Below are 26589 nucleotides of genomic sequence, written 5' to 3' on the forward strand. Positions count from 1 at the left end.
TTTAACCCTGCTTCCAGGCTTTGTCCTTCGCGCGTGTCTCTTCCCTCTGTCCTTCCACACGGTTATAAAGAGCGCCAGACTCCGACGAGGGGAAGCAGCGCGCAGGATGGCCGTTTGCTGGTCCCGGCAGCGAGGGTCAGGTCGGATTCAGATCTCAGCCCACAAGGAACGCTTGTGCCTGGGCAGGTTGCCGGCGGGCCGTCCATTCTGCGCACGCGCAGGCGGCCAGTGCGGCCCGCGGACCTGCAGGCGGCGGCGAGTGCTCGGCTCGTTTGTGCCGCGGTCGGGTGAGGAGCTGCGCCTCGGCGTGCCCGGCTGCCGCCGCAGTGCAGTCGCTGTTTCTGGTCACGCGCGGGATGCTGCTTCTGGCGTTGGGCGGCCCGTGGGCGGCCGGACTGCGGCTCGGTGGGAAGAGGACGGCACCGTGGGCAGCCACTGCGTTCCGAGCCCCTAGGGCGGCCGTCTGGCGGGCGGCCTCCTGCAGAGGCTCCTCGGTGCGGGGCGGCGGCGGGGGCGCGGGGCTGTCGGCAGCCACGACGCTTCTGCCGTGTCGGGTGCGAGCGCAGGTTGGCGGTCAGAGGGCTCGCGGACCCGAGTAAGGGTGGGGGTGGGAGTAGCACCGGGCCTGAGGAGCCCGGCTCTCCCATAGCTTCTTCCCGGCCTGCACGGCGGCTCTGGTGCTGAAGGAGCCCTGTGCTGCGGGGCTGGTAGGAGTGGCCGGCCTCAGCCTGGGCAACAGGCCGGTGCTCCCGGGGTTCGCAGCCCCCGCGAGTCCAGCAGTGCCCCTTGGAAAGTGCATATTTTCTGGGCGGTTCCAGTCACTTTACAGAGATGGTTGCAAATCCATTGGGCCTGTGAGGACTCTTTATTTTTTTTTTCTGTCCTTGAGCGCAAGCTCGGAAGGGTTAATTTGCAGCGAAATTAGATGCTCCACCTGGAGACCAAACTGAAAGAACTCGGGGAACCTGATTTTGAGTTTGTTCTGTTTTTTATTAGGTGGCTCTATTTTTAGGAATTCCTTTGCTCCCTGGAAAAATGGGATGGAGACGTTAATCCTTCTCATTTTAATCTGAATAAATTGTCTCCTAATCCTGCCCTGTAAAATATTAGGATTAGCAAACATGGTTGAAACTTGGGAGGAAAGGCCAACGCGGGAATTGGAATCTCATTAAATTTCAGCATAAAGGGATTAGGCATGCCTTTTACATCTTGAAGAGTGTGTGTTGTGAAAGTCATTTTCAGAGGTTCGGGCAACTCTTGTTCCTGTGAAATTTGATGTAGGAGTTCAAGTAAAATATTTTCCTTGCGAGGAGCAAGGGATGGATACGAGACCCTTGGGGAAAGAGTTATTATTATTTTTAATACTAGCTATAGTATAAATATTTTAGAAGTATTAAAAGCAGTCTGGACTTTAAACTTTCTGAATTTGCAGTATTTTACTTACATAATTAAACTTAAGTTTTTAAAAAAGCTAATGCATTTAAATCTTTGACAGTTGACCGAGAGTGATGTGGACTAGAAGAAACTATTCCACTAACTTTTTACTTGTTTAAGGTCACACTTTAAAATGCTTCTAGCTGGGATGCAAGCTTAGGTCTTCAAACTCCCAATTCAGTGTCTACTTGTGAGTGGAATTAAGGAAAGCCATTCTGTTACTCAGTTTGCTTTCTTTAGCTTTGTAGATTATTTGGAAGAATTCCTTAAATCATCCCATGTGATAAGTTTTCTTTTACTCTATTATATTTTTCAAAATAAACTTAAAAATATTTAAAAGTTGGTCTAAAATGCAGTTTATCATGTACTCACATTATAACGGTCTCTGTTTCAATAGATACCTGTTTGTTGGGAAAGATGTGTTCGATGTTTACATACACAACTTGAAAAATCAGAAGATGGAAGGCTGATTTATACTGGAAATCTGGCCCGAACAGTATTTGGTGGGTAATCAGAAGTGAGGATATTTCCTTTCCACCCCCCCCCCCCGCCTTTTACTTATAAAAAAAGGTTCTTAGCATATGATAACTTATTATTTTAGCACTTCGTAATTGCAAGAAAGAAGGAAAAATTATAATTTTTTTCTTATGGACTTTTAAAAAAAATTTTATTATTGTTTATTTATTTTTGTCTGTGTTGGGTCTTTGCTGCTGTGCACGGGCTTTTTCTAATTGCAGTGAGCGGGGGCTACTCTTCGTTGCGGTGTGCGGGCTTCTCATTGTGGTGGCTTCTCTTGTTGCAGAGCACGGGATCTAGGCGCCAGGGCTTCAGGAGTTGTGGCGCATGGGCTTAGTTGCTCCGCGGCATGTGGGATCTTCCTGGACCAGGACTCGAACCCGTGTCCCCTGCACTGGCAGGCGGATTCTTAACCACTGCGCCACTAGGGAAGCCCTCTTGTGGACTGTTGATAAAAGATTTAGAGGTTAAGACCTTTGCATTTTTAGGAGATTTTAAAAAGGTTTTTGTAGACTCTTATGACTTTGTGATCTTATGGCTGGGCACTACGGATTCCATCCTTTGGTCACCTCTCGGGATGTTTAGCAACAAAATAAAACAGAACAAAAAGTGTATGTTTATGTAATGTTTGAATATTCAGAGGAAAGAAATATGGGCGAATACCTCTTAGGAGTAGTTATTTTGGGTAAGTAGACATTTACAGTATATGTTTTTAGATTTTGCAGTGAAAATGAGCAGTAATACTTTTATAATTCAAAGATATATTAATTTTACATTTTTTAGGTCATCTTAGAATTTTCAGCAAACATGTTTACTTAGTGGTTTTCCAGGTAGTAAGGAGTTATCGTGGAGAAGGAAAGGGCAGTGTATTAGATAGCTACAAGTTTAAAGCTCTTTCCTTAGGTCATAATTCAGTATTTAGTATGGAATATTTTAGTAGGGAAAGTCAGAAGAACTTAGGTTTGTGATTTGTTCAAGTTCCTGAGGTTGTATTTCATTTTAATAATCTTAAAAAAAAAGTATAACCTGAAATATCTGGAGGATTACTTTATAGCCAAGTTGGCCACAAGATTTCTGTGCCCCATTTGCATGTGTGTTTTTGATCATGCTGGTGTTAACCAGTTGTCTAAAATTTAATCTGGAAGTCTGTAAGTTCTCAAGAGTGTGTGACATTAAAATAGAGTATGTTTAAAATACAATTTTAGCTATTTAAAACGTTCTGGGAATAAGGAGTGATTATAATCACTATTGAGTGGAGTTCTGAAGTTACTGGAATAATCAGTTTCGGATGGTAGAAATTTCTTCAGAAGTCACAACATGAGTGGGCCACTGAGCCTGTGTCTCATCTCTGGATTGAGCCTGGGATCCCTAGATTGATGCCTTTGAGATGTGTTCGCCGTGACCCCCGTGGTACCCTTCTTTCTGAATACAGGCACCGTTCCTTCAAATGAAGGGAAAGCTTAATCAATTTTTTTCACGTTCCCACTTGACTCAATTCTGAAGAGAAGAGAATATAAATAGGAATTAATTTTAGTGTGGGGACGATATAATATTTATGGAAGAACATAGCTATGCATGATATTCAAAGTTCTAGAACTGTAACCTGTAGAAGAATTTGATGTTTGAGTTCCTTCAATATTATAGTAATAGAAAGTCACTATACTTATCAGGGATTAATATTTTTTGTGTGTAAAACTGAGTGAGAGACATTAACATAGCGGTACCATTTAAACTACCAAATTGGGTCCTAATTTAAAGATATTTGAAGGGACTTTTAATTGACGATTCTTGTTAATTCAGCAACAAATAATTACGGGTGTCATAGTATTCTCTTTTTAAGATGAGTAGAATTTGAACATGAAGACATGTGAAAAAAGGGCATTCCAGGCACGGAAGTAGTATGAGCAAAGGCATGAGAATATGTTTAGAAAATAGCAATTACTTCAATCCAGGCATAAAGTATATGTATGTATTAGTTTCCTAGGGCTCTTACAATACATTTCCACAGGCTTGGTGGATTAAAGCAACAAAAATTTATTCTCACAGTTCTGAAGGCTAGAAGTCTGAAATCAAGGTGTTGGCATTCCGTGCTGTCTGAAGGCTCTAGGAAAGAGCTTGCCCTTGTCTCTTCTAGCTTCTGGTGGCTCCCAGCAATCCTTCATGTTTCCTTGGCTTGTAGCTGCATCACTCCAGTCTCTGCCTCCTACTTCGCACGGCGTTCTCTGTGTCTCTGCTTGTCTTGTTCTGTCCTTTTAAGGATACTCTCATTGGTTGTAGGGCCCACCGTAATCCAGTATGATCTCATCTCAACTTTTAATGGTCTGCAAAGACCCTATTTCCAAATAAGGTCACGTTCTAAAGTTCTAAGTGGATGTGAATTTTGAGGGGACACTATTCAACCTACTATAGTGTGAAAAAGTAATGGGGAAAACAGGGTAGTTGGAAGGGCTAAGGAGGCTTTTATATAGAAGGCAACTTGGTCCCCATTGAATCCCATGTGGACCAGTGTCGGGACATCTACCTGTGGGGGGAAGGAATTATTTTAAGATTACTAATGCAAGATAATTAAGCCTTCAAGCAAAAGTGATGTATGAGAGTGTCTGCTTTGTTATAGCCTCACCAACAGCGTATGATGTCCTATTTTCAGTTTTTGCCAGTTTGGGGGGAAAACGGTATCTCACTGTGGTTTTATTTTTTTATTTTTATTAACATCTTTATTGGAGTATAATTGCTTTACAATGGTGTGTTAGTTTCTGCTTTATAACAAAGTGAATCAGTTATACATATACACATGTTCCCATATCTCTTCCCTCTTGCGTCTCCCTCCCTCCCACCCTTCACTGTGGTTTTAATTGAATGTTTCTAATGATTGAGGCTTAGCATCATTTCATCTGTTGAAAGGCCGTGTGCATTTTTGTTTCATTGAACTGTCTGCTTATATTTCTGGCATGTTTGTTTATTGGGTTGTTGACCTTCCTTCTCATATACTAGAAACCTTTTGTGTATTGGGGATATTAACCCTTTGTCATACAAGCTGCAAATATTTTTCTCATTTGTCTCTTTGTTTACGGTATTTATGTCCATGTACATTTTAAAAAGATGATCAGATTTATCAACTTTCCCCTTGATTGCCTCTGTATTTTCAGTCATAATTAGAAAAGTTTTCCTATTCTCAGATTATAAAGGACTTCACGGGTATTTTCTTCTTATACCTCTCTTACTTTATACACTTAAATCTCTGGTTTATTTGGAGTTTTCCTGGTATATGGTATGAGGGATCGATTGAATTTTCTCTGAATCTGGTTGGCCCAGCACCACTTATTTTAGATTGTATCTTTGTTTTATACTAAATTTCCGTATGCAGTTAGGTTTGTGTCTAGATTTCCTGTTTCTTTCCATTGATCTGTTTATCTACTGAGCCAGTACCACACTGTTTTAATTATAATCTTATGTTTTAGTATCTAACCCTCCCCCCTTTTTTGCTTCCTTTGTTCTTCCAAAATAACTTTATAATCAACCCTTCTAGGATCTCAACTTGTCTGTTTTCCAAACAGATGGTATTTGATCATGTTAAAATTGTACATTCAAACTAAGAAAATTTACATTTTAAGTTATTTATTTATTTACTGTGGTAAAATAGACATAAAGTAAAAGTTACCATTTTGACCATTTTTAAGTATACAGTTCAGAAGTCACTGGTTTTTTAATCTTTCTAACGTGATAAGTAAAAGTATCTCACTATTTTAACTTGAATGTTTTTCCTTGGTAAAGAAGTTGATTACCTTTCCCATATGTTTCTTAACCACTGGTGGTGTTTTTTGTTTGCTTGTTTTTTTGATTTGCTGTTTTAATGCTGGACACTTAGCCTGAAAGAGTTAGCCCCATATTTGAACATTTTATGTTAGATCTGTGGAAGTGCTTGTTAATAGAGACCTTTATTTGATTATCTGCTGACTGAATTAACTTTTATAGTATTCATAAAGATTTTTGAGTAATATTAAACCTTTTATTGGGAGCTGAGATAGAAGCCAGTCAACCCTAAAGCGGACTTCCCAGCTGGAGAGGCAGTGCATTGTAATGGCCAACAGCCTGGACCCTAGAGTCAGATTGCCTGGGTTTAAATCCCAACACAGCTACTTGGTAGCTATGTGACATTGAGCAAGTACCTCATATTTTCTCATCTTTTAAATGGGAGTGATGATGATGATAATTATACATCAGTCTCATAGGGCTTTTTTCTAGATTTCATGAATGAAATATGTAAAGTGCTTAAAATAGAGCCTGGAATATAATAAGCACTATATAGGTGTTTTGGTTTTGTTGTTTTGATGATGATATTGTAGGGAGAAAGGTGGAAGAATTAATTGGATAGGTTGATTCTTTTATAAAAGTTAAAAATGTTAATCTTCTCCCATTTTTTTTTCTTATTTAGGTGTGAAATGTTTTTCTTACTCTACAAGTCTGATCAGCCTTGCATTTCTACCGTACATTTTTGCACAAAATAATATTATATTTGGAAGTCTGCCTTTGCAAATCTTATTTTATGGCATCATAGGAAGCTTTACAGTGATCACTCCAACACTGCTTCACTTTCTTACAAAAGGCTATGTCATTCGGTTGTACCATGAGGCCACAACAGACACTTATAAAGCCATTACTTATAATGTTGTGCTTTTGGAAACGAGTACAGTGTTCCACCAGAATGACGTGAAGATTCCAAATAGCACACATGTGTTTACCACATTTTATGCTAAAACAAAATCACTGTTAGTTAATCCAGCACTCTTTCCAAACCCTGAAGACTATAACCATCTAATGGGTTATGACAAACCATTTACTTTTGATGTGGAAGAAGCCAGTGAAAAGAAACAGCTTAAAGAAGAGAAATGAGTCTATCGTTTTTATGTTTGTGCTTAAATGTGATTTATGTTCCAGTGTATAATAATTGCCTTTACTTTTGATTTTTGTTAGTGACTGATTGTTAAAAAAATAATTTGACACTGTATCACAGAACTTTTAATTTCCAGAGAATTATGTTCCTTTATAATAAAAAAAGTTATGTTTGAAAAACAAAACATACAATACTCTATCATTTGTGTTAAAAGGGTGTGAAAATACATGTATATGCCGACATATGCATGGTTACTTTTATATAATAAGTGTGATTGCCTCTCAGCTGGGGATTGGATGTCAGAAGCAAATGGGAAAGTTATTTTTCCTTTGTGTTTGGATTTTTCTAAGGATATAGATATTACCTTTTCCCACATTGAAAACTCTTTAAAAATTCACGGATTATGGGAAACTGTTAATCTGCTTCCTTTGGCTCAGAGCACAGGTTTTTGCCTATCATCTCTGGCATGGCTGCCCACGTTAAGGATATCCATGTCCAGTAGGGTGTGGTTAGCTCTTGGGGAATTGGTAACCTAAGTCGTATCGTCTTCAGTGGTTCCATCTGTCCCTCCATGTATACTCTCCTTTGTTACACCCTGACACAGTGGGAAAATTGTATGTACTACATAGATGGATAGTACCTTTTAGAAAATAAAAGTCTCAGTGCTAATGTTAAGTTGGTTCTTGTGAAGGATTTTCAGCCAGGAACAAAGGGCCTCAAATCATGCTATTTAGACTAGTAGATACTGATTAAGTGCCGAGAGGGTGTCAGGTACTGGGCTAGTTGCCAGAGTCACAGTTAAGAACAAAACACCCAGTCTGTCTAACATCTATCACCTGCCACGATGATTAATCTTTCTGGCTTGCCTGTGGTATGAGGGAGGTGGATGGAGAAGCAGCAGGGACATCACTAGTTCTTAGGGGAAAGATCATTCAAGTCTGAAGCTGCTGGAAGGTTATAGGAGACAGCTTAAGGTAGAACAGTGCTCATGTTCCTGAGACTTAGAGCCTGCCCTCTGCTACGATCAGCCAGCTTGTGGTCTTACTAGAGGGTGGGCTCTAAGATGAACAAGCCGCCACCACCTCTGTCCTCAGTTTGGGCCTCTGCCTGTCTGCTTCTCTGTCCTCTGTCACCTAGATATGGACCTGTTGCTATCTTAGCAGTTAATGTGATTTATATCTTTCTGTAAAAAGATTATTCCATAATCAAATACTCATTATCAAATGTTAGATAAATATTAGAAGAAATTTTTAGAAGAAAACAGTGTTGTTAACATTTCAGTTTTCTCTCAAGGGTCAGTTTTCTCATAACTTGTTCTTAGTACCTCCTATCTCTTTCTTTAAATGTCCTGTATCCATGCAACCATTTTGTCACCTGTGGAGTGGAGTGAAAATCCTATTTTTATGAGTATCAATAATTCCTCAATTGTTTAGAGAAAAGAAAAAAGACTTAAAATACTGCATGAGAAAGATGACCTCTCAAGGGCATGATTTGGAGTGAGACCAAGATGTAGAAAAGGATCAGCATGCGTAGGATACCATAATGATTCATCACTGAAATAAGTCCGCATAAACAGCTCAGGCCAAAGTAAGAAATATACGCGCGTCCTTCCATGCCACTTTACTACCCTCTCCCCAGGCAGAGTAATCTTGGCAAGATTAGGAAGGTGGTGAGTCTCCCTCTACCTATGGGAAGGATATTGAGTCCGTTTTATTTGAGTCCCAAAAAGGGTGATCCCATTGGGCCTCTGGGTTATATCAGATAGTGTACCCTTTGACGATAAGATGTAATCCTTTTCCTCAACGTAGATTACATCATACCGAAAGACTTCAGCTTTTGGAAGCAAAAGTAACAAAACGGTCATTAGGTATGAATGCCAGCCTTAGCTTGGACACATTCGTTAAAATTGTATTCTGATTTTTTCAGAAAAAGTGATTCATCATCCAGATTCATTGTTTCATCTAGACCACTTGCCGTCTATGTTTATTTGGAACCAAATCCCAGACATCGTAAGATTTCTTTCTTAAATATTTAATTTTGTAACTCTACAAGATAAAGACTTAAAAAACTAACAATACCATCATAATACCTAAGCTGCCTTTGACCCCAGTGTTATCAAATATCCAGTCTACTCAAATTTCCAATTGTTTCATAATTTTTCCCCCATTTTGTTTGGATTAAGATCTAATTAAAGTTCCCACCTTATTCACACCTATTTTGTAAGTGTCTTTTAAGACTTCTAATCTATGGGCCCTTCTATATTTTTCACTCTGATCTTGTTTTTTTAGGCCCTGCCACATGGCATGTGAGATCTTAGTTCCCCAACCAGGGATCAAACCTGGGCCCCAGCAGCAGAAGCACGGAATCTTGATCACTGGATTGCCAGGGAATTCCCTCTTTCACTTTGTTTCCCCCGCCACCCCCCGCCCCTTGCAAATCATCTGTTGAAGAAACTGAGTTTTTTGTCCTATATATGTTTTCATGGTCTAGATTTTCTGATTATATCCCCAAGGTGTAGTTTAACATGTTTGTCTGTCTACTGTGTTTGCTATAAATTGAGGCTTCATCAGGTTGAGGTTTGATTATTTTGGACAAGACCGATTCATAGCTGATGTTGTTTGTATTATTTTTCTATTGTTGCATAACAAATTGCCCCTAAAACTTAGAGGTTTAAAACATCAACAGACGTTTATGATATTGCATAGTGCCTGTTGGTCAGGTATTTGGGAATGGCTTAGTTGAGGGGGTGTGGCTCAGGTTGTCTCACGGGGTTACAGTCAAGATACCAGCCGGTGCTCCTGTCATTTGAAGGCTGGGCTGGGGCAGGAGGAACTGCTTCCAAGGTGGCTCACTCACATGACTGACAAATTGGTGCTGGCCTTTGGGGAGGACGCCTCGGTTTCTTACCACATGGATCTCTCTTTAGAGCTACTTGTTTCCCCCAGAGCAATTGATCCAGGAGAGCAAGGGTAGAGGGCAAAATGTCTTTTATGATCCACTTTGGAAGTTGCACGTTATCATTGTGCAATATTTTCTTAGTTACACAGTCACCCTTATACATTGTTGGAGGGGGCTACACAAGGATTTGCATACCAAGAAGTAAGGAGCATTGGGAGCCATCTTGGAGGTTGGCTACCACCATGTTCATCCATCAAGAAGAATACAATGTCTTTCTGTCTCTCTGTGACGTTAGCAACTACTAATGCTCAGTGCCCAAGTTTACTAATTCATTAGGTGTTGCAAAATGGTTATATTCTATCATTCCTTTTTCATATATTAGCTGAAATACTTCTAAAAGTAGAGAAAAGAGTATGAGAAGGCAAGGGAAACTTGCCTGTCTGTACTATTGGTTACCAGTAGTTCATTTTCTGTAGAAAAGTCAGGATAAATGCTTGATTCTTTCCCTTTATCAGTTTTCAAAATAGAGTTGGTTTCCTAGCATCATCTGCTGATTAGACTTTAAAAAAATTATTATGAGCTGATTAATTTGAATATATTTGATGTACTTCAATTCATCGCAGTTACTATCTTATTAATGATCGTAATAGTCTACAGGTAGGCTGAATGTTCATGTCTGGAAGCTGTGAATGTTACGTTAAATGGCAAAAGGGATTTTACAGGTGGATCTTGAGTTGGGGAGATTATCATGGATTATCCAACAGGTTCCAGTGTAATCACAGGGCCCTTATAACAGGGAGGCAGGATATCAGGGGAGAGGCGATGTGACGATGGAAGCAGAGATGACAGTGCTGAACTTTGAAGATGGAGGGATGGAAGGATTGCAGCTCTGAGACTGAAAAAGGCAAGTAAACAGAGGCTTCCCCTGGAGTCTCCAGAAGAACTAGGTATGCTGACTCCTTGCTTTTAGCCCATTGAAACTGATTTCGGACTTCTGACCTCCAGAACTGTAAGAGAATTCATTTGTATTGTGCGTGTGTGTGTGTGTATGTTTTCCGCATAGCATGGCTTGTGGGATCTTAGTTCCCCAACCAGGGATCGAACCTGGGCCCTTGGCAGTGAAACTTCAGAGTCCTAACCACCGGACCGCCAGGGAATTCCCCATTTGTATTGTTTTTAAGGCACTAAGTTTGTGGTTATTTGTTACAGCAGCAATAGGAAACCCATCCTTGGTCAATGGGACTGTCATCAAATTGGGTGTCTAATATGACAAGGTGTTTTAGGTTCATCTTGAACCTTTTCTGCTTCAGACCTGGAAACAGTAATTTCTCTAGAGTATTTGTTCCTTTTAGTGGGAAATGGTACTTTGAGACTACTAGAAGCATTCATGGATTTGTCCTCTTTTTTTCCCCCCACTTAAAAAATATATAAAATACATATAACATAAAATTTAGCATCTTAACCCCAATTTTTTTTTTTTTGGCTGTGCTGGGCAGCTTGTGGGATCTTAGTTCCCCGACCAGGGATCAAACCTATGTGCCCTGCAGTGGAAGCATGGATTCCTAACCGCTGGACCTCCAGGGAATTCTCCATCTTAACCAATTTTAAGTGTACAGTTCATTAGTGTTAACTGTATTCACATTGCTGTGCAACAGATCTCTAGAACTTTTTCACCTTGCCAACCTGAAACAATACCCATTGAGCAACTCCCCATTTCCCCAGGCTACGCCCCACCCCATGGATATTTACCTTTAAAAAAATGGGAAAGTAGTACAGTTCTTTAGTAAAACCTTTTACAAATATGATTATTTTCCTCTAAACTGGTAGGTTTTTAAGGCCCCAACTCCATGCCACTTTTGGGCTACTAATCCCAGACCATGTCCTTTAAAGAATTTCAGGTAGCAAAGCATCTAAAGGGGTGGCTGTTTTTCTAGAACAAAGTGAGAGTTTTGGAATGAAATACATTCCACACACAAAATAATGACCACTGTAAGGTATTCCCTGGACCTGTAGTTTGCTAAAGTGAGTGCATTCTCAAGCCTGGTGAGACCCCCCGCCCACCATGCAGAAGTACAGCTAATGTCCTGTGTCTGAGGTCTCATCCAGCCGGACTCTACCCTCTGGCTGAACCTGTTGCCGAGCAGAAACACTTTGCGTGAGCCTGTTCAGTGCAGAGCTTTAGGTTCTGCTTTCTGCCCATGAGAATTGTTGTATAAAGAACTTGTGGGAGGGAATTCCCTGGCGGTCTAGTGGTTAGGACTCCACGCTTCCAAGCCCAGCGGCATGGCCATAAATAAAGAAAGAAGGAATAGGAGGGGGTGCTTAGGGTTTAAAAAAAAAAAAAAAAAGAACTTGTGGGAGAGAGAATAGCAATGCAGAGGGATAAAGAGTGCTAGTCTTTTGATCTTCTAAAGAAGACCTACAGGCTGTTTTTTTTACTATTGATTGGAAAATACCTGGTTTTGTTTTTAAAGCTCTGTGCTCTCATTTGTATTACGTGTTCACAAAGAGTACATTCTGGATCATTTTCCTTTCCTCTTGCAGCAAGTGCTCAGATATTAAACACACACACACACACACACACACACATTCAAAAGAGGAAACAGTTGGATAGGAACTCAGAAATCATGTGACTGATGACTAAGTTAAATTTTTTCTACTTATTAAAAAGGAAGAGTCTGATGATTAGTTACTGATTGTCTTTGCATTTTTAAAGTTTTGAAGATACTGAATCATGTTCCCATTTATGCTTTTTTCCGCCCTGTTTTCTTCCACATTTACTGAACCTGAAGAGAAACGCTGGGTCTGCAACTCCTCTGACACAAGTGTTTGGTACTCCTACTGTGGTAAGTACGAGAGCGAAAGCAGGTACTCATAGTGTCAACTGTTCCAAGGGCAGGTTTTCACGGGAACCTTTTTCTGCTGTCGCCGGGACGCAGGAAATGACCGTATGTTCCGGCTGCTGGGGAGGCTGCTGACAGCAAAAGTGATGTCTGGTTCCTGCCCTGGGTGGATTTTCTCGATCCGTCACGGGCCTCACAGGTCTCTGAACTGTGTTGCACTTGACCTCCAAGTGCTTCTGTCCTTTCCTGTGGTCAGCTATCTCTACCTTGAAACCAGTTTCAGATTCTTCCCAGTTTGGGCAGAACTCTCTGCTTCTGAGATGTTGCCTCAGCCCCAAGACTGACCAGGTCTTCCTGAGAAGGTAGAACAGTCCTAAATGCTGCTTGGAATTGATTATAGCTCCAGGCCGTGATTTTTTTTTTTCAACGGTGCTCTGTAAGTGTTTCCGGCTGTGGTTTTTGAAGGCTCTTGGAATTACCTCCCTAATTGGATGTAAGGCTGATTCTGTCAGTTACTGTGTGACCTTGAGCAAAGTCTTAGCCTCTCTGTGCCTCAGCTTTTTTATCTGTAAAGTGAAAGTGATTTTCGAACCCATTTTACAAGGATTGTTTTCGAGGTAAAATTTTTAGCACAGAGCCACATAGAAACAATAAATATTGATTACTTAAAAAAAAGAATCAGCTACACTCTAATGCTATTTACTGGTTGGATCACTGTTGTTTTATCTTGTTTTGTTTAGTTTTCCCTCTTTCTCTACAAATATCTGCTGGTCTGAAAGCACAGCTTCGGGGCTTGACTACTGTTTTGGTTTGGTGCTTTGCGTTGTGTTGCTCACTATGGGTTGGTTGACCTTTTCTACCCACTAGTGATATCAGGAAGGTTTAAGGGGATGCTCCCGAAAATACTTGCTAGCTGAAATCCTCATGGGAAAAAAGGACTTACCGTCTAATCATGTGGGGGAGATTTACAAATGTACTTTGAGTTCTGAGAAGTTCTGCAATAAAGAAACCTATTTAAGGGGTTTCCCTGGTGATGCAGTGGTTGAGAGTCTGCCTGTCGATGCAGGGGACGCGGGTTTGTGCCCCGGTCCAGGAGGATCCCACGTGCTACGGAGCGGCTGGGCCCGTGAGCCATGGCCGCTGAGCCTGTACGTCCGGAGCCTGTGCTCCGCAACGGGAGAGGCCACCACAGTGAGAGGCCCGTGTACCGCAAAAAAACCAAAAAACAAAAAAAACCTATTTAATCCCCCAATTTTCAGTTTTATTTTGTTTTATTTTTTGAGTGTGTGTTTACAATCCTGCAAATACATTCTGGCAAATATTAATATAAAGTTACTTCTGGGGAATTAGGGTAATTGCCAGATGTGAGAACAAGACCTAAGTGTCTGACTAGTCTCAGGCTGGTGGCTTTTTTTTCTGTTTGTGATTGTGCTGAATTCCCTGAAAATTCCCCACCCCGCAAGGTCAGTTTACACTGCCCTGTTCCAGGCCCTCTTCAGTGCACTCGGCCCCCTTGTCACCTCTCCTTTGGCGCTTCTGCTTCATGCATTGATTATGCCACCTTCTCTGTGCTGTATTTCCTATGGCCTTTATTTATGTAACACGTCATATTATTATTTAGCTTTTAATCTTCTAGTAACACTAACTCAATTTGTCTTCTGATTTGATTTCTGAGGAGAGATTTTATCTGTTTCTCTCCAATGCTGAGAAATTCTGTGGTCCTTTCGTGCTGCCCCACGGATATAGAGACCGTGGAGAGCAGGTGGGATATACAGCTAAGCGAGACCCTGCTTGCTGCCATGCCCCTCTCCCCTGCCCCTGCCACGTCAACCTTTCCCTGCCTTAGAGAATCCATCCTGGCTGAGATGGAAATGCGTCATTTGTGGGAAGCACTGATGCCTCTAGGGATTATTGTCAGGAAGTTGGTGACGACAATTCAGTCCTTCCTGTGAGGATGATTCCCATTTGGCCAAGCTACTGGGCATACACGGTATACCTGTTTGCTAGGGCTGCCGTAAAAAACATCACAGACTGGGTGGCTTAAAGAGCAGAAATTTATTTCTCACAGTTCTGGAGCCAGGAAATCCAAGATCAAGGGTCAGTTGGTTTGGTTTCCTTCTGAGGCCTCTCTCCTTGGCTTGCAGATGGCTGTCTTCTTGCCATGTCTTCAAATGGCTTTTTCTCTGTATGCACTCATTCCTGGTGACTCCCTGTGTGTCTACATCTCCTTTTCTTCTAAGACACTAACAGTATTGCATTAGGGCCTACCCACGTGACCTCATTTTAACTTAATCACCTCTTAAAGGCCCTGTCTCCAAAGACAGTTACATTCTGGGGTACTGGGGGTTAGAACTTCAACATATGAATTTAAGGAGAACACAGGTCAGCGCATAACATACAGAAATGGCAAGAATTGACTGTTTTATCCTCCACCTTTGGAAAAGGCAGGAAATGTGGCTGTCTGAGTCAGTCCACAGAGCCCTGGACACACACCGTCCTGTAACCTAGAGTTGTTAGACTCAGCTCTAACCGTTTTTTGGCTATGGATAGTCCTGAAACTCACGGAATTAATGGATTATTTAATTAAGCCAATATTCACTGAGCATCTGGCACGTGCCTGTTCTAGATACTGAGGATATCATCTAGCAGTGAACAACAAGACAAAAGTCACGGCCCTCCTGGAGTTTTGATCAGTGAAATATTCAGCATGTCACATGGTGGTGATTGCCGTGAGAGAAAAATAAAGCAGGGGAGGGGATAGAGAGTACAGAGATGGGGATGGGGGTTGCATTTTAAATTAGGACAGGCAAGGAAGGCCTTACTGAGAAGGTGCCTTTAGCAAGGACAGGAATAGTTGAGGGAGTGAGCCACACCCATATCCAGCGGAAGGGGTGGCGGGAAGAGCAGGAACAATGGCTTTGAGGTGGGAACATGGCTGGTGATGGAGGGATAGCAAGGAGGCCAGTGTGGCTGTGATGGGATGAGTGTGGGGGAAGTAGCAGAAGATGACATGGAAGGGAATGGGGAGAGGGTGAGGGCCATGTAGGTCAGGGGGCGACTTTATCTTTTACTACGAGTAAAGCCTGGTCTGGCTCCTGGGTTGATAATAATCTGTAAGGCGGCAAAGGTTGAAGCAGGCAACCTGTTGGGAAGCTGTTGCAATAATCCAGGTGAGTGAGAGAATGGTGACTCGGACCAGAGGGGGAGCATTGGAGGCGATGAGGAGGGGTCCGGTTCTGGAAGTATTCCAGCATGGTCCTCTCAGCTAAGTGAGTGTATCTTGGCATCTGGAGTGTCCCCCCAACTCCAAGCAGGCCAGCCTCTTTACTGGCCTTTATTTATACTTGTGTTGATATATATGTGTACTATTCTCTAACCTGAAATATTCGTGTCCCTCTTTCTGTTTCATGGAAACCTCTGAGGTCCATCAAAAGTCCTACCTCCCATACAGAGCCTAGTCAAGTCAGTTGAATTTAATTCAGTTTAATACGTCTTTAATAGGCATTAGGTTTCATTATTCTGAGGAATACTGAGAATGCAAAGGTTGTGTTAAGATGTAGCTGGTACCTTCAAGGAACTTCTGGCTTTTGTCTTACTTATGTGTAGTAGGAGGGCTAACTATACATATCACCAGGATTCATTTGTTTATTCTACAAACTCAACATGGCCACTAGGAAGTCTAAGAGCCATTTGGAGCTAGGACTCTTATACTCCTTTCCAAATCTGTTTTCTTCCTAAATCTTCCCTATCTCATCATCCACCTAATTCCTTACCCCCAAACCAGGGGTATCCTTAATTATCTCCCTTATTTTTCACATTGAATTTATTGATGATTCCGTTTTTCATATCCCCAGAATATATTCTAAAGCCAACTACTTTTTTTTTTTTTTTCTGGCCACACTGTGTGGCTTGTGGGATCTTAGTTCCCTGACTAGGGATTGAGCCGAGGCCATCACAGTGAAAGCACCAAGTCTGAACCACTGGACCGCCAGGGAATTCCCCAACTACTTTTTTTTTTTCATTTAATTTTTACTTTATATTGGAGTATAGTTGATTTACAATGTTGTATTAGTTTCAGGTGTACAGCAAAGTGATTCAGTTATACATCTACAAATGTCCATTCTTTTTCAGATTCTTTTCCCATGTAGGTTATTACAGAATATTAAGTAGAGTCCCCTGTGCTATACAGTAGGTCCTGTTGATTATCTATTTTATATATAGTAGTGTGTATATGTTAATCCCAAACTCCTAATTTATCCCTCCTCCCTAACTTTCCCCTTTGGTAACCATAAGTTTGTTTTCTATGTCTGTGAGTCTGTTTCTGTTTTGTAACTAAGTTCCTTTGTATCATTTTTTTAGATTCCACATATAAGTGATATCATATGGTATTTGTCTTTCTCTGTCTGACTTACTTCACTTAGTATGATAATATCTAGGTCCATCCATGTTGCCACAAATGGCATTATTTCATTCTTTTTTTTTTTTTTTTTGCGGTACGCGGGCCTCTCACTGTTGTGGCCTCTCCCGTTGCGGAGCATAGGCTCTGGACGCGCAGGCTCAGCGGCCATGGCATACGGGCCCAGCCACTCCGTGGGATCTTCCCGGACTGGGGCACGAACACGTGTCCCCTGCATCGGCAGGCAGACTCTCAACCACTGTGCCACCAGGGAAGCCCTATTTCATTCTTTTTTATGGCCAAGTAATATTCCATTGTATATTCCACATCTTGTTTATCTATTCCTCTGTCGATGGACATATAGGTTGCTTCCATGTCTTGGCTATTGTAAATAGTTAAAGCCAACTACTTTTCACTGTCCTTTGCTCACCACTCATGTCACCTTCATCTCTTCTCTGGCCTCTGCAACATCCTCTTAAATTGTCCTTTCTCCACTTTAATTCTTGCCTCCATACAATCAGTTCTTAGCATAGAGACCAGAGAGATCTTTTAAAAATGAAAATATGTTATATAATGTTATTTCAGTTGCTTAAAGCCCCCCAGTGGCTTTTCACTACAATTAAAGTGAAATCCCAACTTTGTCCCAAGGCGTCCAAGACCCCTCAAGGTGGCCCTTGCCTACCTGTCTGATTCCTATGACTCCCCTGATTCCCACCCTCCCTCATTATTTTCCGTTTACACTGACCTATCTTATTATTACAGTTATTGTTTGTATTACCAATATAACAAGCATAGAGTTTACCTTTTTCATGATTTTTAAGTGCACAATTCAGTGGTATTAAGTACATTCACATCACTTTGCACCTATCACCATTATCCATTTTCGGACTTTTTCATCAGCCCAAACAGAGACCCTGTACCCATTAAACAGTAACTCCCCATTCCTTCCTCCCCGCTAGTCCCTGGTAACCTCTACTCTCTGTCTCTGTGACTTTGTCTATTATATGTATCTCATGTAATGGTCTTTGTGTATATATGCGTGTGTGTTTGTTTTTGTTGCTTGAACATGTCAAAGTCATTGTCACCTATGAGTCTATACTCCTGATTACAATGTGCACAGGGTTGGTTGCTTTCTGTCACTCACTTACTGGATACTGTAGTTGAGGTATCTCTACCCATTGCCACCCCCAACTCCTCCGTCCCCACCATACACTCAGTCTTTCTCTCGTAGCCCTGTTTGATTTCTTTACTAGAGTGTACATTTATCAAGAGCCGAGCCCTTGCCTGTCCTGTTCATTGTTTCTCTAGTGCCTAGAGCAATATTTGGTGCTAAGCAGAAGTGAATAAACACACATTTATTATCTACAGTGTGCTGTACGCAAGAGACATGAGAAATGAATGAGACATGCTTCCTGCCCTCAAGGCTTGTGCTATTTTTATGAAGAAGACTGACATGCAAGCAAATAATTGTAGTAAACATTTTAAATGACCATTGAAGGATGATCAAGTACTGTGAATGATAGTGTGTTTGTGGCTGTCGGGCTGGGGGTGTGTGGAGGAGTCAAGGAAGGCTTAACAGCATTGTTGATATTTGAATACATTTTGAAGGCAGGCAAGGAGTTTCTAGACCGATGAGGACAGGGCATTCCTGTCAGAAGGGACTGCATATTTATGTAATGGAAATTCTGTTGAAGAGGTAAAATGAAGTGCTGTGATGGTTCAACTCCAGCTAATGCTTCCTCCCTTGATCTCCAATAGTACTTAATAGCAACACTCAGAGTGGCACTGGTTTCATTTCCTGTGCCAACTGCAGTTGCCTGGACTGTTGGGTTAAGAAGGATTCTGAGGCAGAGCTCCGTGGGAAAAAGTGCTATGATGGATCCGCAGTGCTGACATTTGTGGTTGCAGGGGAAACCGGAGGCTCTTGTGCTTTTGCTGAACCTGGCCACTACTTTCTTTGGTATTTAATAAACCAAGTGTAGAATTTTACCATAAACATGGTGACTTTAAAGTAATAAAGCTATTTTCTGTTAGTTCCCAAACCTTTGCAAATAAATTAAAAATCACATGCTATGTACTGTTATGTGATCTTTTGATCCTTACATCTAATTTTTTTAATGTATGGTGGTCTTGTCTTCCTAGGAAAATCTTAGGCTTCCTGACATAAAGATTAAGGTTACACTTCTATTCTCTCTCCTCACTCCACCCTACCCCACTCTGCCTTGCTCTAGTGCTGGCTTAACACTGAGCACCCATAGGGGTATTCTGAACATTTATCTGATTGCATTGACTTGTCAATGGTTTCATCATAATCAGACCAACTTCAGACATGTGGGAAACTTAACTGAAAATAGAGAATTGCCCTTATGACATACAACATGGCCCTGGTGATTCACTGCTTTTAACTTGTTCCCGGCTTTGCTCCAGAGTCTTGGTTGCCTTGCTCTGAGAGTCTTCTACAAGCTTATCACTGAGAAAGAAGAACACATTGCACTGTGCTCGGTAATGCATATGAAAGTGCCCACGTTTCAATACCGTGTCAACCTTTCATGGTAAGAAAGTTAATAAGTATATTAATTATGCAAACCTTCAAAAATATAGGTGAAAAAAAAAAAGAAAAGAAGGCACCATAAGCCTATCACAGTTAAGAGTTAACCACTATGAGCATTCTGATATTTTGGTAAATATTCTTTTAGATATATAATGATATATGTTGAAAACAGTCAAAGTAGAACCATATTGTATATACTGTTGGGTAACCAGCATTTTTTAAACTTGATAGTATACCATAAATGTCTATAACATTAAATATCCTAAAAATTCATGTTAATGACTATATATTAATTCAGTAAATAGATGCACAATATTTATTTATTTAGTCACCTTTGAGCATTTTTTTACTTGAGGTATAATTGATATATCACATTATATTAGTTTCAGGTATACAACGTGATTCGATATTTGTATATATTGTGAAGTGATCACCAAGATAAAGCTAGTTAGCATCCATCACCTCACACAGTTACAATTTTTTTCTTCTTTTGGTGAAAACTTTTAAGATCCACTTTCAAATATGTAAAACAGCATTATTAACCATAGTCACCATGCTGTACATTACTTCCCCATGACTTATTTATTTTATAACTGGAAGTTTGTACCTTTTGACCCACTTCACTCATTTCTCCGATCTTCCATGCCCTACCTCTAGCAGCCTCTGTGTCTGTGAGTTTATTCTTTGTCTTTTGAGTGTGTTTGTTTTTTAGATTCCACATATAAGCGAAGTCATACAGTATTTATCTTTTTTTTTTTTTGGGGGGGCTGTACCACACAGCTGATAGGATTTTAGTTCCCCAACCCGGGCCCTCAGCAGTGAGAGCTCGGAGTTCTAACCACTGGACAGCCAGGTAATTCCCTGTTTTTCTTTGTCTGACTAATTTCACTTAGCACAGTGACCTCAGGTTTCATCCATATTATTGAAAATTGGGCAGGTTTTCCTTTGGTCATAATCCACACAGGAGTAAACATGTCTGCATCAAATGTTTGTGAACATCCATGATTCGATGAAATGACTGTTAATATAGCTCATTCTGTGAGACTTTTATTGCAGGCAAACTCAATTCATTGAGAGATGTTAACATTAATTTTAAGGGTTGCATTCAGGGGCAAATTAAATAAAACTGGTTTAGTCTCTTTCCCCTCCTCCTCAGTGCTTTTATAAGCTCTTCTACATCCTTCTTGAAACTTCTTATTTAGGAAGATTTGTTTATTAACTCATTCATTCATGTATTCAGTCGCTTACCATTTACTAGAATTCTGAGTACTTGATGTGTATTTTCTATTTTTTTTTTTTTTTTTTTTTTTTTTTTTTGCGTTACAAGGGCCTCTCACTGTTGTGACCTCTCCCGTTGCGGAGCACAGGCTCCAGACGCGCAGGCTCAGTGGCCATGGCTCACGGGCCTAGCCGCTCCATGGCATGTGGGATCTTCCCGGACCGGGGCACGAACCTGTGTCCCCTGCATCAGCAGGCGGACTCTCAACCACTGCGCCACCAGGGAAGCCCGTATTTTCTATTTTTAACCAATGGAACATACAGAGAGGTGAGGAGAGTATAGAAAAGAAGAGCAATGTAGAAAAGAACAGGTTAAAAAGTGTGAAAATGGAACAAGTAATTTTATGAAAATATGTTTTGGGGAGTTCACCCCCTTCCCCACAGTTTAAAGTAATTCACTACCTTCAACCTCCACCTTAACAATGTAAGGGCATTAAAATACTAATCTGTTTACATTATAGGGAGTTCTTTTGGTATTCGTACAGTATTTTAAATTTTATTTTACTGTGGTAAGAACATTTTACATGGGATCTACCCTTTACACTTTTTGAGTATACAGTACATCATTGTTGACCACAGGCATGAAATTGTACAGCAGATCTCTACAGCTTATACACTTGCTTGACTGAAACTCTGTGCCCATTGATTAGTAACTCCCCATTTCCCTCTCCCCTCAGTCACTGGCAACCACCATCCACTCTTTGATTCTATGAATTTGACTATTTTAGATACGTGGGCTCAGGCAGTATTTGTCCTTATATGACTGGCTTATTTCCTTTAGCATAATGTCCTCAAGGTTCATCCATATTGTAGCATATTGCAAAATTTCCTTTTCTTAAAGACTAAATAGTATTCCGTTGTATGTATATACCACATTTTCTTTATGCATATATTTATCTGTTGATGGACATTTAGGTTGTACCCACATCTTGGCTATTGTGAATAGTGCTGCAATGAATTTAGGAATGCTAATATCTCTTTGAGATCCTGATATCAATTGTTTTGGATAAGTACCCAGAAGTGGGATTGCTGGATCATATGGTAGTAATATTTTTAATTTTTTGAGGAATCTCTGTATTGTTTTATAGAGCAGTTGTACCATTTTGCATTCCTATCAGCAGTGTGCAGGTATTCCAGTTTCTCCACATCCTTGCCAACTCTTGTCCTTTTCTTTTTTTGATAATAACCAATCTGACTGGTGTAAGGTGCTATCTCATTGTGGTTTTGATTTGCATTTTCCTGATGCTTAGTGACGTTGAGCATTTTTTCATATACCTGTTGGCCATTTGCATGTTTTCTTTGGAGAAACGTCTATTCAAGTCCTTAGCTCATTTTATTTATTTAATTAATTAATTTTTAAATTTTTTCACACACACTGTATTTTATTTTTACAAGAGATAAATAAACTGACACCAAGCATTGTAAATGGATGGCTACAACAAAAGCAACAATGATTGCAATTACCAAACATGAAACACACTCGTACTATGTCATAATATTGACATTCAGTCCAGTAATCCTCCACTGTAACAGCTCCTTTACTTTGCAGTGAAAATTGATTTGTATATTTTTTGCCTCTGAGTCCTTGTGGGATTTTTTTTTTATTCAAACAGAAAGTCACAAAAATTATAATCATCCTCATCATTTCACTCAGTCCCATGTAATTAATTTTTTTTATCTTGATCTTTTGTTAGCACTTTTATGAATTCATCAGTTTTCCATTAGAGTTCTGAAAATGCTTATTCATTCAGTTCAGCAGTATAGTCAGTTACCAGAAACCTGTACTTGTCAGAGTCTTTTCCATGAATTCCTTGAAGACGAAACGCTTTTATAGGAACATTTTTGCAAAAGCATCAGAGTACACCCAGAACTGTCTGTAAATGACAAAAGACTTAAAAATGACCATGGTTAAAGATTTGATGAAAGTTCATAATAATGCAATTGACAAGGAAATTCAGTTATTTCTGAGATATACATTTTAAAGTAATAACTAGAATTATGACTTATAACATTATACCAGAACACATAAGATTTTTAGAAATTTCATGTAATGTCTGAAACATTTATATTAACATATTTCCATACAAATAACCCAAAGAAAGTTTAGTATTAGTTGTTTTTTGTTTGTTTGTTTGTTTGTTTGTTTATACTGCAGGTTCTTATTAGTCATCAATTTTATACACATCAGTGTATACATGTCAATCCCAATCACCCAGTTCAGCACACCACCATCCCCACCCCACCGTGGTTTTCCCCCCTTGGTGTCCATACGTTTGTTCTCTACATCTGTGTCTCAACTTCTGCCCTGCAGACTGGTTCATCTGTGCCATTTTTCTAGGTTCCACATACATGTGTTAATATACGATATTTGTTTTTCTCTTTCTGACTTACTTCACTCTGTATGACAGTCTCTAGATCCATCCACGTCTCAACAAATGCAAGTTCTTAGCTCACTTTAAAATCAGGTTATTAGTTTTATTACAATTGAATTGTTGGAATTCCTTATATATTTTGGAGATTCACACCTTATCAGATATATGGTCTGCAAGTATTTTCTCCCATTCCATAGGTTGCCTTTTCACTCTGTTGATTGTTTCCTTTGCAGTACAGAAGCTTTTTAGTTTGATATAGTCCCACTTGTTTATTCATGTTTTTGCTGCCTTTGCTTTCCATGTCATATCCATGAAATCATTGTCAAGACCAATGTCATGAAGCCTTTCCCCTGTATTTTCTTCTAGGGTTTTTACAGTTTTGAATCTTATGTTTAAGTCTTTAATGCATTTTGAATTGTTTTTCATTTGTGGTATAAGATAAAGGTCCAGTTTCTTTCTTTTGCATGTTTTGCCAGCACCATTTTTTGAAGAGACTGTCCTTTCCCCATTGTGCATTCTTGGCATCCTTGTCAAAGATTAGTTGACAAAATACACATGAATTTACTTCTGGGCTCTCTGTTCAGTTCCATTGGTCTATATGGCTGTCTTTTTGCCACTACCATACTGTTTTGATTACTGTAGCTTTGCAGTATAGTTTGAAATCAGGAAATGTGATGCTTCCTCTTTCTCAAGATTTTCTTGCCTATTTGTCATCTTTTGTGGTTCCATATGAATTTTAGAGTTGTTTTTTCTATTTCTGTAAAAAATGACATTGAGATTTTGATAGAAATGTATTGACTCTATAGATTGCTTTGGGTAATATGGACATTTTAATAACATTAATTCTTCCAATCAATGAACATAAGATATTTTTCCATTTGTTTGTGTCTTGTTTAGTTTCTTTCATCAGTGTTTTGTAGTTTTCAGCATACAAGTCTTTCACCTCCTTAGGTAAGTTTAATCCTAGATATTTTATTCTTTTGGTGCTATTGTAAATAGGATTGTTTTCCTAATTTCCTTTTTATATAGTTCATTGTTAGTATATAGAAATAGAACTGATTTTTTTGTATTTTGATTTTGTATCCTGTAACTTTACTGAATTTTTTGATTAGTTCTGACAATTTTTAATGGAGTTTTTAGGGTTTTCTAGATATGAAATTATGTCATCTGCAAACAGAAAATTTTACTTCTTCTTTTCTGATTTGGATGCCTTTTATTTATTTTTCTTATCTAATTCATCTGGCTAGGACTTCCAGTACTATGTTGAGAGTGGGTATCCTTGCCTTGCTTCTGATCTTAGAGGAAAAACTTTTAGTTTTTCACTGTTGGGTATGATGTTAACTATGGACTTTTCATATATGGCCTTCATTATGTTGAGGCCATTTCCTCTAATTCTAGTTTGTTGAGAGTTTTTTTTTTTTTTTTTTTTTTTTTTTTTTGTGGTACGCGGGCCTCTCACTGTTGTGGCCTCTCCCGTTGCGGAGCACGGGCTCCAGACACGCAGGCTCAGTGGCCATGTCTCACGGGCCCAGCCGCTCCACGGCATGTGGGATCTTCCCGGACCGGGGCACGAACCCGCGTCCCCTGCATTGGCAGGCGGACCTTCAACCACTGCGCCACCAGGGAATCCCTGTTGAGAGTTTTTATCATGAAAGGATGTTGAATTTTGTCATCTATTGAGATGGTCATGTGATTTTTATTCTTCATTCTATTAATGTGGCATATCACATTAATTGATTTTTGTGTGTTAGACCATCCTTGCATCCCATGGATAAATGCCTCTTAATCATGGTATATGATCCTCTTAATGTGCTGTTGAATTCAGTTTGCTAATATTTTGTGACGATTTTTGCATCTAAACTCATCAGGGATATTGGCTTATAGTTTTCTTGTAGTGTCTTTGTCTTGCTTTACTATCAGGGTAATGCTAGCCTCATAAAATGAGTTTGGAAGTGTGCCCTCCTCTTCAATTTTTGGAAGAGTTTGGGAAGGGTTGGTGTTAATTCTGACTTAAATGTTTGGTAGAATTCTCCTGTAAAGCCATCTGGTCCTGGACTTTTCTTTGGGAAATTTTTGATTACTGATTCAATCTCCTTACTAGTTATAACACTGTTCAGACTTTCTTTCTTTAGTCCTCTGGGGATCTCCTTGGAAAATTTGGGGCTCTGAACGCATGAACCAATCTCTTCGCTCTGAGTGAAATTGAGGGGTAGGTTATCTCTTCCTAATTATGCTATGCCAGGAGCAGTGTCTCTTGTGAGAGGCGTCCCGAACCTCAGTACTGAATTGGTTAGTCTGGTTTTACATTCTCCTGGATGCAGGAAACTTTCGGTTGGTTTCTGATTTCTCACAAAGGGAAATTGTCCGTAAATTGTTGCTGAACTGGTGTGTTTGTCAAGGGAAGGAGGACTTTTTACTCTACCATCTGGCTGACTTCACTCCTCTGGGGAGGGAGATATTTTTAACTACCCTCAATTTTTCTCATTATAAAATTTTAATGCTAAAGGTAGTTTTGGGGGGCTGATATTCAGAATACTTATTGTAAATGATTTATAGTAATTTTATTGACATTTTCTTTATTCCATTTAGATAACTTGAAATTCCCTATTTCAATAAATGCCGAGCCCTGTATAACATTGAACGGAGGCCATGGAAATCTATATCTTTACTACATTCCAAGTAAGTCCAAAGTTTTGTTTTTGTAGATCGATTAAAAGGGTTCCAGAAATATCAATGAAATATGATGGTGTTCTAAATGTATGTGTATTAGTTTTCTCTTGCTATGTAACAAATTATCACAATCTTAATGGCTTAAAACAGGACATATTCTTTATCTCATAGTCTTTGTATGTCAATAGTCTGGGCATGGCTTACCTGTGTCAGCTTCAGGAGGTCTCCCACAAGGCTGAAATTAAGGTGTTGGCCAGGGTTTCTTCTGAAGGCTCAACTAGGGAAGGACCCAATTCTAAGCTTATGTGGTCATTGACAGTGTTCAGTTTCTGTCTGACTGTTGGCCAGCCCTCAGTTCCTTGTCATGTGGGCCTTTTCATCATGGCTTCTTGTTTCAATGAAGTTAGCAAGGGGGACAGTTAACTAACAAGATAGAAGTCACAGTCTTATGTAGCCTAATGATGAAAGTGCCACCCTATCACCTTTGCTGTATTCTGTTTGTTAGGAGCAAGTCACTAGGCTAGCTCATACTCATGAGGAGGGATTACATAATGGCATGGTAAAAACTGAAATAATTTGAAACTTCTAACCATTTACTAGGTATATCCATTGTCAATCATTAGATATTCAGCTGATAAGTAAACTTGGGTTTCCATGAGTCAAAGATTTGTGTATGAGCAAGCAAGGACTTTTTTTTCCTAAAGGTGACCTTTCTAGAAAAAAATATGATGATGATGATG

General features: G+C 39.9%; 2 protein-coding genes across 3 annotated transcripts in view; both read left to right on the forward strand.

Annotated features, from left to right (window-relative positions):
• Nucleotides 1-207: 207 nt before the first annotated feature.
• Nucleotides 208-7032, forward strand: TMEM70 (transmembrane protein 70). 2 transcript variants are annotated; one of them, XM_081258471.1, is made up of 3 exons: nucleotides 208-566; nucleotides 1832-1937; nucleotides 6383-7032. In XM_081258471.1, exons 1-3 carry the CDS (start codon nucleotides 357-359, stop codon nucleotides 6838-6840), a joined length of 774 nt encoding a protein of 257 aa, XP_081114597.1. In that variant the 5' UTR covers nucleotides 208-356; the 3' UTR covers nucleotides 6841-7032. The 2 variants fall into 2 exon arrangements, with proteins under 2 accessions (XP_081114597.1, XP_081114596.1); XM_081258470.1 differs by having other exon boundaries at nucleotides 223-554.
• Nucleotides 7033-12378: 5346 nt separating this feature from the next.
• LY96 (lymphocyte antigen 96) overlaps nucleotides 12379-26589 on the forward strand; it is a 32771-nt gene continuing 18560 nt past the window's right edge. The window contains exons 1-2 of the mRNA XM_081259025.1: nucleotides 12379-12585; nucleotides 25769-25858. Of these exons, the coding sequence (XP_081115151.1) occupies nucleotides 12474-12585; nucleotides 25769-25858 (202 nt within the window). The 5' untranslated portion in view covers nucleotides 12379-12473. The remainder of the gene's footprint in view (nucleotides 12586-25768; nucleotides 25859-26589) is intronic.

Source organism: Mesoplodon bidens (assembly GCF_964165515.1).
Source record: "Mesoplodon bidens genome assembly, chromosome: 16".
NCBI classification, from domain to species: domain Eukaryota; kingdom Metazoa; phylum Chordata; class Mammalia; order Artiodactyla; family Ziphiidae; genus Mesoplodon; species Mesoplodon bidens.

Excerpts from the sequence above, each read along its gene's own strand:
- TMEM70 (XM_081258471.1), top strand. The coding sequence starts at position 357 with ATGCTGCTTCTGGCGTTGGGCGGCCCGTGGGCGGCCGGACTGCGGCTC. Across the intron at positions 567-1,831 it reads CGTGTCGGGTGCGAGCGCAG|ATACCTGTTTGTTGGGAAAG; the intron begins GTTGGCGGTCAG and ends CTGTTTCAATAG. Across the intron at positions 1,938-6,382 it reads TCTGGCCCGAACAGTATTTG|GTGTGAAATGTTTTTCTTAC; the intron begins GTGGGTAATCAG and ends TTTCTTATTTAG.